General features: G+C 41.0%; 2 protein-coding genes and 1 non-coding gene across 3 annotated transcripts in view; all 3 read left to right on the forward strand.

The window, feature by feature from the left end:
* LOC113647578 (protein NipSnap homolog 2-like) overlaps positions 1–934 on the forward strand; it is a 9,683-nt gene extending 8,749 nt beyond the window's left edge. The window contains exons 9-10 of the mRNA XM_027154357.2: positions 146–229; positions 320–934. Of these exons, the coding sequence (XP_027010158.2) occupies positions 146–229; positions 320–384 (149 nt within the window). The 3' untranslated portion in view covers positions 385–934. The remainder of the gene's footprint in view (positions 1–145; positions 230–319) is intronic.
* A 2,066-nt stretch (positions 935–3,000) lies between these two features.
* cct6a (chaperonin containing TCP1, subunit 6A (zeta 1)) lies at positions 3,001–11,035 on the forward strand. Its single transcript, XM_027154341.2, has 14 exons — positions 3,001–3,250; positions 4,758–4,821; positions 4,960–5,094; positions 5,283–5,456; positions 6,052–6,155; positions 6,685–6,795; positions 6,947–7,106; positions 7,432–7,514; positions 8,493–8,589; positions 8,687–8,834; positions 9,954–10,087; positions 10,245–10,347; positions 10,463–10,535; positions 10,693–11,035. The coding sequence occupies exons 1-14, from the start codon at positions 3,114–3,116 to the stop codon at positions 10,763–10,765; spliced, it is 1,596 nt and encodes a 531-aa protein (XP_027010142.1). The 5' UTR covers positions 3,001–3,113; the 3' UTR covers positions 10,766–11,035.
* On the forward strand, positions 7,658–7,790 carry LOC113647609. Its single transcript, XR_003441711.1, has one exon. It is a non-coding gene; the product is annotated as a small nucleolar RNA SNORA15 (small nucleolar RNA).
* Positions 11,036–11,319: the final 284 nt, after the last annotated feature.

The raw sequence follows: 11,319 nt of genomic DNA on the forward strand, positions 1-11,319 counted from the left end.
GAGCTGTGCTTTGGCTGTCAAAAAAGAAAGAACTGGTTCTAAATTAGGCTCCGAACCTGCACTCAAACTGCCTCGGTGGAAAAGGGGCAATAAATACAATCAGATCAAAAATCTTTAACCTTTTCCAACCTTTTGCTTCTTGCAGCCTACAAAGACCTGCAGTCAAGGGAGGAAACTAGAAACGCTGCTTGGCAGCATGAAGGCTGGGACGAAGTTGTCTACTACACAGGTGAGCGTGAGAACACACAACTGGAACACAAAGTCGACTTACAAACCTCTAACACTCGATTTATTTACGTTTTTGTCCTGTCTTCATCAGTTCCTCTGATCCAGCACATGGAATCGAGAATAATGATTCCACTGAAGACTTCACCCCTGAAGTAGCTTCTTCACAGAAGACAAAAAAAATCAAATCCATTTTTATTACAAGATCCCAATCAGATTTCAGTCAGATTTTGCACTGCTGTGGATTCCACCCCCCCACCCCCACCCCGATTTCCAACATGCTTGTTTTTTTTGGTTACACTATTATTTTTTTAAAGCGTGTGTGTGTTTGCGTATATCGAGAAGGAGACACGGATCAAAACATCCTGATGTGGGGTCGACACGTTTTTTTTCTTCTGCATATTTACTGTAGTTCAGTTTTATAACTGTAAGAATAGATCTGTAGTAGAAACTGAAACCGTGTGTGTGATGAACGCAGGTCAGAGTCTTGTATACAGAAATAAAGGTCTAAAACAAAGACACGTTAAATAATACACAACACATTTTTCTTTTTTCTGTAAGAAACCCAAGACTCTCTAGTTTTCTCTGTATATCGAATGCGGTATATAGTTGAATTGATATGAAGTGTGAAAACGGCTTAAATTTGACGACCCTTTCAGCTGGGGTTCGTTCAGTCCAATAAATTTCACAGAATATTCTTTGGTTTGCATCTGTGGTGTTTGTCTAGTTCATTATCCAGTCACTGACTAAACTGCACCCATGAAAAGTTACGTACACAAAAAAGTACTGATTATCAGAAAAGGTAGAAACGTTATCTTTCCAAACTGACAGGATGTAGTTCAACTCAGCCAAACTGACACTCTGTGTGGCTTACGAATGGAGTCGTACGTTATATTTACTGTAACGTGGTTTTATTTAATATCCACTGCTTTGACGAGATTAGATGTACATACTGAAATAAATTTATGATTGAACTAAAAAGGCTTGTTGTCATCCGTGACACGGACACGTGGGAATGATACGTGAACGACTGCAAGAATTATTACTTTAAAAGTTTGTGTATGAAAGTCTTTATGAGCCAGTTGTTCAAAAAATTTTATCTGGATCAAAATGATCCGGATTTGGAAATCCCATTTTTTTCTATTCAGGATCAGGTAATCTGTCTTACGCCGGTTTTTCAAAGCAACATTGGATTGGATCACCCTGATCCACATACACCATTTTCAAGATTACCAAATCCGGATTATCTGTGCTCTAAATGGGACAACATGTCACAATGTGGGCTACCAGCTATGTAAAGAACAGGTAGAAGAGCCAACATGGGGTCACTGTAAGAGTTTTTTTATTTTGAGACAAAATCCAAAAATAACAAACATCCACTTCCATTCATAATTTCTTTTATGACCCCTCATCTGAGTCATATAAAATAACATCTTAAATGTCCAATAGTTAACAAAATAAAGAATGTTCAGGGTTCTTTTTCGTCTGAGGACGAGAGACCAGCATTTCCAAGCTCTGCTTTTAGGAGGTGGATCAATAATAGTTTACTTCAATAAAAGTATAAACACTAAATGATACAAATTTATTATTGACACATTTTAAAGATTTGCTATTTTCCTCCTGGAATCCACCTTGAAATCCTTTCCCCTGTTGGGATCAGGATAATCCTGTTTTTTTTTAATCAAAGTTATCCAAATCCTACTGACAAGTTTTGAACAACACAAACTGAAGTTTTGATCCAGATTAAAACTAGGATTGGATTTCGTAATCTAATCGGATTTCAGATTCCTTCTTTCCCTTTTGAACAACCCATTTTCAAGATTTGATCCAATCTGATAACCAAAATCCGATCAGCTTACCTTTGAACAACTGGCCCTATATGATGTAGCTTTACGGTTTCTCTTCACTGGAGATAAGATTCCCAAACCAAGTTCCATCGTGACAATGTTCCTGTGCACAAAGCAGCTCCATGATGAAGACATGGTGTGGAGGTGAGAAGGTTGGAGAAAGTAGAAGAACTTGAGTGTCCTGCACAGAGCCCTGAATCTGACAAATCAGAAGATTGGAACTAAAGTGGATCGACTCCAGGTTCAGACCCATGGTGTTGGTCTGGCACTTACACGTGGATGTGCGAAGTTAATGTTAGTACTTCAGAGGCCTTGTTTTATTTTATTCATGAATGTTAACTATTCATTAATCTGAAGGCAACATAAATCATTTAGACAATCTTTGCTATACTATATGAATATATGTGTGTGTACACACACACACACACACACACACGCACACACACGTGTGTATACATTATATATATAGAATCAGAATCAGAATCAGAAAGAGCTTTATTGTTAGGTATGTTTTCACATGCAAGGAATTTGTTTTAGTGACAAGCACCACAGTGTAACAACATGAACGGTGTATATGAACATATAATACATATCCTCTATATATATATATATATATATATATATATATATATATATATATATATATATATATATATATATAAATAATATGAACATATAGACAGATATTTATATATACATTATATATTTAGGATATGTATTATATGTTCATATTATATCCTATATATGATATATAATATGAACATATATTACATATCCTAAATATATAATATATATAAATATCTGTCTATATAGCGAACGTGTAAAAATGACAGACGTGGCTATTAGCCAATCAGCACTCCTTATTTGTGTGACGCGACTTTCATCCAATCACGACGCGCTGCAGGGCGGTGCCCAGTGAGCGCGTGCTTAGAACGTTCTGGAAGCCCGGTTAGCCGTTAGCTCTCTCTCTCTGTCTCCCGTTAGCACTGAAAGCGGCCTGACCTGCGTTGTGGAGCCGTTATCCGGTCTTCTCACAACACAATGTCTGCTGTAAAGGCACTTAATCCGAAAGCCGAGGTGGCGAGAGCTCAAGCCGCCCTCGCCGTAAACATCAGCGCCGCTCGGGGACTTCAGGATGTTCTGAAAAGTAACCTGGGACCCAAAGGAACCATGAAGATGTGAGTCTGCACTCAAGGCTTTACGGCCTGCTAGCGCACGCGCATGTTTGTCTCGGGCCGCGTCCCAATCCTCTCCCACTCCGTATACAGGCGCACTATATATGGTGTTGTAGGACGGCTCGCGCACCCTTTGTAGTGCACTTGTATATGGGACGCGTCTCCGTTCAGGACAAGTACATAGTCATGGCGATTCATTTGTTAACTCTGTTTGCAGTTTTAATCACCGTTTTATTCTTTTAAATCGTGCCGTGTTTCGTTTTAATCTCCTACGTACTCGCTGGTTAAATGAGTTAGTTAACGAGCTAAGGTTGTATAGCTTAACTCGGCTTAGCTTAGCTCTGTATAGCTAGTTAGCAACAAATCTCTGCTCCACATGGTTTGTGTGTAGCCTCTGAGCTAGCAGTCGGCATCAGGCTTCAAACAATAAGCAGCTAATTGTTCGCTAATTAGCAGGAAATAAATGTCGCGCTTTTGCATTTCAGTACAAGTAAAAGTTATACAGAAATAAGCATGTTTTTGCTTTGACTAAAAAAAATCAACGTTATAATCTCATTTCCTCCATTATCTTGTCTGTTCCGCCTATACACTATACACCTATATACTCTGTACACTACACTCTATGCACTACACACTACACTGCTCTATACTACATACTCTATACGATAATGCTCTATACGCTGTACACTATGCTTTATACACTATACTATATACACTATGCACTATACACTGTACACTATACACTCAATGGCCATATGTGGATATTTCTGAAAGCCTCAGACGTCCTTGAGACGAAATGTTTGATTTGCATGAATATCAACCAGAAGCTGCTAAAAACAAAACAGAATTTCATTTGCATTTAAAATGTAATTTGCATATAATTATTCAGAGTGACTTACATTTTTATGTGTTATACAACCGAGGGTTAAGGGCCTCGGTCAGGGGCCCAGTATTAGCCTCTTGGAATCCCCTCTAACCACTAGGCACCATGTTAGCACATTTGTCAATCTAATGTTTAATTTGAATATATTTTCTTTTCTGTGACTAGTATGAATATTTATAGATTAGAGAAAATGTTTACCTTTCCTAAATGTTAAGTACTTAGTTAATTAAGTTCTTAACTAACCAATTAACTGACCTAATCAACCCTTTTTTTTAATCACTTATTTTTCATCCAATTAGATTTTCTCAGGAAGTCTGACACATTGCCTAATTTGATGTTTATAACCTAATCTCGTTTAACATTTCGATCAAAATATAACCACAAGAAAAGGAGTTTGTGATTTGTTTCTCAGCGTCACTGACATCAGGTGCCGTCCTATCTCACGAGAGAGTGAGCTTTTCCTACAGGTCGATAATCAGAGATCGTTGTTTGGATGCAGTAATGAAAATGACATCACACACATTTCTCAGATCTTTTTATGCTTCACCCAATTGTACATGTAAATCGAGGACAATCTGAATACAACGGCTGTGTTTTAAACGGAGGCTTTACTTCTGGTCTTTACAGGCTTGTGTCCGGGGCTGGAGACATCAAACTGACTAAAGATGGCAATGTACTGTTGCATGAGATGGTAAGATTGAGGGGGGGAAAAAAACATTTCAATGTTAATATTAGATTGTGAGTCATAAGAAGAAAATACACATCAGATCTGGTAAAAAAATAAATAAATAAAAACAGTACGTTTCTATGTTTGTCATTTCTCGCATAGCAAATCCAGCATCCGACAGCTTCTCTGATCGCTAAGGTGGCCACGGCGCAGGACGACATCACCGGAGACGGCACCACGTCCAACGTCCTCATCATCGGAGAGTTACTGAAGCAGGCGGACGTTTACGTTTCTGAGGTTCGTCTGGCTGATGCTAAACAGTCGAATTAATTTACAAATCCCAGGTCTACCAAGCCGCCACTGCTGGGACCCTGAGCAAGGCCCTTAACCCTCAATTGCTCAGTTGTATAAATTGAAACAAAAAATGTATTTAACTAGGGGATAAGGCGGTCTGCTAAATGACAGAAATGTGTTCATGTGCTCAGGGCCTCCACCCCAGGATCATCGCTGAGGGCTTTGAAGCTGCGAAGGAAAAGGCACTGGCTGTGCTCGAGGAAGTGAAGGTCACGAAGGAGATGGATCGTGAGACGCTTGTGAACGTGGCCCGGACTTCACTACGGACCAAAGTGCACAAAGAGCTGGCTGACCTGCTCACAGAGGTACGTCTTGTTCGCCGTGTTCTTCAGGAGCGCAGCTGAGATTACGGGATACTATAAAGGAGGCACAGACATGTCCATGTTGTGAGACATCATGTCTTTTACCCTTTTAAATCTTGTTTCTTCAGCAAACAATAAGAATTATTATGGTGATGAGTTGATGGTGAGATGAACGCACAGTAAACACCCATGGGTGCTTGTGTAGCTCTCCCTGGACTTGGACTGTGCTACAGTAAAGCTTGGTCTACACCTCTGCAGTAGAAGATGCTCCGTTCTTCCTACATGTATTCATGGGACCAGCACAAAACCTTTCATTTCTTGTTTTGACCTTGATGTCTTATAGTCTCTGCATTTTGTCATGTTTTATTTAATAATTAAATAGGAAGCAAAACTCGTCAAAATAAAAAACGGTCACTAAAGATTTGGCACCAAAAAAAAGTTGTCTGATGGCTGTGCAATATGATGAAAATATCGAGGTCTACATCACTTTATAAGCTTCTGACTAATGTCTGGGCAGTAAAGCAGTAATAATTATAATAAATAAAGTGGTGTGTGTTCCTGATGTGTATTCTGTACTAAAACGCTTGTTTCTCCTCAGGCTGTGGTGGACGCTGTGCTGGCCATCAGCAAACCGAATGAACCCATCGATCTTTATATGGTGGAGATCATGGAGATGAAACACAAGACTGAGAGCGATACACAGTAAGAATAAGCCTCTCTCTCATTCTCTCTCTCTCATTTTCTCTCTCTCATTTTCTCTCTCTCATTCTCTCTCTCTCTCTCATTCTCTCTCTTGCCCTCTCTCTCATTCTCTCTCACACTCTCATTCTCTCTTGGCCTCTCTCTCTCTCCCTCTCATTCTCTCTCCCTGTACATCTTTTCTGTTCTTTTTTTTTTTATTACTGATGCTACTAGAAACTTGGACAGCAAAGTCGCATTTGATGTTGAAATTTGCATTCCTGTATGCTCCTCCCCTCTCGCTCGCTCAGTGTGTGTGGTAGGGGGGGGTGGATTGAGGGGGCAGGTCATGTGCCAGCATGCCGACCCCTGTGTCTGTGCGAAATTATTATTTATCTTTAGAGTACCCTCATTCTATCTACATTTCAAAATAGCTCATTCAGCTGATTTTTCTATTAAAACTCTCCCTGAGGTTTTAACATTATATTTTTACATCACTGTAGCATTAAGTAACTTTATAATGTTTATAAACCATTTTTTTTTCTTTCCTCAGATTGATCAGAGGTTTGGTGTTGGACCACGGAGCCCGACATCCTGACATGAAGAAGAGAGTGGAGGACGCTTACATCTTGACCTGCAACGTGTCTCTGGAATACGAGAAAACGTAGATCTACCTTTTTATCTTTACTATAGACTAGGCTCGTTTAAGTCACCGATTCTCATCACACGAGCCTACAAGTCTGTATCTGAAAGATTAAAATGCATCGAAAGCCTGATTATAAACGTCCTAAAAGCTTGTGATCCGTTTTCCGCAGCGAGGTGAACTCTGGCTTCTTCTACAAGAGTGCCAACGAGAGAGAGAAGCTGGTGAGTGCTGAGAGGAAGTTCATCGAGGACCGCGTCAACAAGATCATCGCGCTAAAGAAAAAAGTGTGTGCCGACAACAACAAGGGCTTCGTGGTCATCAACCAGAAGGTAACTTTGTTTGTTTGAAAGTGTGAATCATTTTAAAATGACGTGATCGGATAAGTTCGGGTTCTGCAGCTACGCTTAATCGTTCGTCAGCTCGCAAAACGATGATCCGGTCAGATTAAAAAGTGCACAGTTGAACACCCGTGGGTGCTTGTGTAGCTCTCTTTGGTCTTGAACCGTGCTACAGTAAAGCCTGGTCTACACCTCTGCAGTAGAAGATGCTCTGTTCTTCCTACATGTATTCATGGGACCAGGACACCGTACGATTTGTCCTAGAATATTTACCGTGTTGTTTAGCAGCGGTGACCGAACTCTGCCTTTTACACAGGGGATCGATCCGTTCTCTCTGGACGCTCTGGCTAAAGAAGGCATCGTGGCTCTGCGCCGGGCAAAGAGGAGGAACATGGAGAGGTACGGAGAGCATACGGCATTAGATTTGAGGTCGTGTCAACTATATTATGTTTGGTCCTAGTGCTTAAGTGAGTAAAATGACGACTGTGTTTATTCCTTGAACTGTGAACCAAAATACAGTCAGAGATGATGAAGTTCACGGTGCATGGCCGAATTCTGTTTTACTCTTTCTGTAGTAAATACAGTCAGACACCATGCCAGATTACTCTGCTCTCTCTTTCCTTTCGTCTCAGTGGTACATTAGTTATCACTCAGTTAAAGGGAAAGCAAACAATCGCTTGTAGTGCGGCATAAAGACCTCGATCTTACAGACATCACTTAAATCACAGACATGAATGTTTATTTATTTATTATTAACTTAAGTTGTAAAAAACGTTAAAATTTTCAGTATTAAATGTTTTATTTTTGCATATCAAATATTGTATTTTTAAATGATTTGAATCGACCGATTTAATTCCACAATGGTGTAAAATAATACCCAGGGATATCGTACTGTTAGTTTAGACTTAACACGGGAAGTCGTGACCTAATGGTTAGAGAGTCTGACTCCTAACCCTAAGGTTGTGGGTTCGAGTCTCTGGCCGGCAATACCATGACTGGGGTGCCCTCGAGCAAGGCACCGAACCCCCCCAACTGCTCCCCGGGCACCGCAGCATAAATGGGTGCCCACTGGTGGGTGTGTGTGTGTGTGTGTGTGTACTTTGGATGGGTTAAATGCAGAGATAAAATTCTGAGTATGGGTCACCGTACTTAGCCGTATGTCACGTCACTTTCTGTAAGGTTTGATCTTTATATACACCTAAGAACTGATGACGAATAAAGGTACGAGTTGAAAGAGATCAGATTAAGTGACTTGGACTCTCTCAGAACGATCAGATAACTGGACCGTGTACAGGGAGTTCTCTAGCGATACCAATTCAGTTGCTGATGTCTTCCTGATGCATCTCTTTTTAACCCCTTGGTCTTTTTCCCCCTCAGACTCAGTCTTGCCTGTGGTGGTATTGCTGTGAACTCTGTAGACGATCTCACCCCGGAGTGTTTGGGCTACGCTGGTCTCGTCTATGAACACACGCTGGTCAGTTTCTCCTCTGTGTATCGCTCGGACGTAGACACTTAAGTGAGAGTGATTGTCTGATGTTTTGTGATTCACACCGATCGTGTGTTTATAACAGGGAGAGGAGAAATTCACGTTCATCGAGAAGTGTGGGAACCCACGTTCAGTCACGCTGCTGGTCAAAGGGCCGAACAAACACACACTGATGCAGATCAAAGACGCCGTGAGGGACGGACTGCGTGCCGTCAAGAACGCGATCGAGGACGGTACGAGTCAAGGCTTGCAAACTGTCTGTTTTTTTTTTATTAAGGCTCATATAACAGGAGCTTGGTTCTGTACTGTAGGGGTGTAAAGATAAGGTTCGATCTATATATTTCCATAAAAAAAAAATCTCTGGTTCTGTGTGAAATATAGAGCTGCAGGGAAATAGGCAGTCTGTAAAACTTTCACAGGCGTTCTCATTTCTTATAAATAATAAACGAAGGAAGGAATAAAAGGATCGTGTATCATCCAGAGAGGGAGATTTACAGCCCTACTGTATATCATGAAGCACACTTAAAGGTGGGGTCTCCGATGTTTGAGAAATGCTTCAGAAAACCGAGTCGGGACGACAAGCTAAACAAAAATCAAAACAAACGTGTAGCCAATGAGCAGAAAGGGGCGTGTCTTGTCAATATGGGTGGAGAGAGTGTTCAGTGTGCATGTGACATTAGCATAAAGGGGCGTGTCTTGTCAATATGGGCGGAGAGAGTGTTCAGTGCGCATGTGTGACATTAGCAGAAAGCGGTTTTAACATCGACATGGAGGATAAAAACAAAGAAAGAGAAGAAAGGCTTACAATAAGGACAAGAAGTAGGACGTGTTAATATAGGATCAGCTTTCCAGCGCTGGAGAGAACTGAAGGAGCAGGAAGTCGGCCACATATTCACAGGTTGGAGTTTCCCGAGTCAATAACTCCTGAGCTAAACGCTGTTACTACACAAATAACACCTCTTTTCTATCGTAGTAATGTAGAGAGGCAGCTACAACCGCGTTTTGTGTAGTAACAGCGTTTAGCTCAGGAGTTATCGACTCGGGAAACTCCGACCTGTGAATGTGTACATGTGCACTGAACACTCTCTCCGCCCATATTGACGAGACCCGCCCCTTTCTGCTCATTGGCTGCACGTTTTGTTTGGTGACCTAACGCAGTTTTCAGAAGCATTTCTCAAACATCAGAGACCGCACCTTTAACTGTATCTTGTCAAACAAATACTAATGAAACTAATCATTTCTGAGTACGCAAGTTTTGTACGTAAGACGCAGGCATCCTCACACAACGGCCTCGTACAAACATGTAACGTGTAAAACTAAGCTGTTTACTGACGTCGTCGTCACCCGAACAGGTTGCGTTGTACCGGGAGCCGGGGCTGTCGAGGTGGCTATGGCCGATGCTCTGGTGAAACACAAGTCCAAAGTGAAGGGACGAGCTCAGCTGGGTGTGCAGGCGTTTGCTGACGCTCTGCTCATCATCCCGAAGGTATAGATTTCTATATTGCAGTGAAAGCACCTGGATGTCTCATTGATTTGATTAACATTTTCTGCTCTATTGTTTTATTTTGCTACATGTTTTGTCATTACAAAGCATCAGAGCTGTGTATGTGTTAAGAAAAGGGGTGTGTGTGTCGTTGCTGCAGGTTCTGGCTCAGAATTCAGGCTACGATGCACAGGAGACTCTTGTGAAGCTTCAGACTGAATTTAAAGAGTCTGGCCAGCTCATCGGCGTGGACCTGAGCACAGGTGTGTGTCTAGTAATCAAACACGTTTGCCTCGATGCTTTACAACTGTTTAAATTAGTGACAGTTTCAGTAATATATATGTATATATTTATAAAACCTGTTTATGGATGTCTCAGGTGAACCCATGGTAGCTGGAGAAGCTGGCGTTTGGGATAACTATTGTGTTAAAAAACAGCTGCTGCACTCGTGGTAAGTCAAACCTACACCTCTTAATGTTGCTAGTAAATTCTAAATCATCAGTAGCCTTGTATTTCATTCACACATCCAACCAAAATAGTGCCCTGTATTTTATTAATTTTATTCCCTGTATCTTGTACATTAACGTGACGTCTTTTCTTGTCTTCAGCACGGTAATCGCTAGCAACATCCTCCTGGTAGACGAGATCATGAGAGCCGGAATGTCTTCCCTCAAAGCCTAAACTAATCAAGAACCCTCAAGAGCATGAAGAGCTGTAGGCGGCCTGTAGTTTGAAGCGCCGGACTGCATCCTGCCTTGGATTCTAACAGCACCAGAACCCTGTCGTCGCCACGCGTCCACTCATATCGTCGCCACGCTAGCGTCCGTCTCTCACTTCCTCCAGTCGATTGGGTTATTTATGAGATTTTTTTTGTTAAGCACTGAACTGCAGACGTTTTTTTTTTTTTTTTCTTCATTTGTACCCATTAAATGTTTCGGTTCATGAAAAATACCTCGAGTGGGAGTTGTTTTGAAAAATCACACACAGTCGTCACCACTTCTGACATTTTACTTTAAAATTAATCGAACACCATATTTCTTTACACATTTTTAATCAATCGTTTAAGTTCATTAATCGTACTTTGTCCATAAAAGTCTTTCTTTATCAGCCGACAATGGGACGGATTTAAGATCCTTAAAGTAATTAACGGTGTTTTTAGTTATTTAAAAAAAAAAGAAAAGAAAAGGAAATGATATGGAGTGACACGCTCGACTTAATAAAGGCATTACAGAGCG

Source organism: Tachysurus fulvidraco, chromosome 21 (genome assembly GCF_022655615.1).
Source record: "Tachysurus fulvidraco isolate hzauxx_2018 chromosome 21, HZAU_PFXX_2.0, whole genome shotgun sequence".
Taxonomy (NCBI): Eukaryota; Metazoa; Chordata; class Actinopteri; order Siluriformes; family Bagridae; genus Tachysurus; species Tachysurus fulvidraco.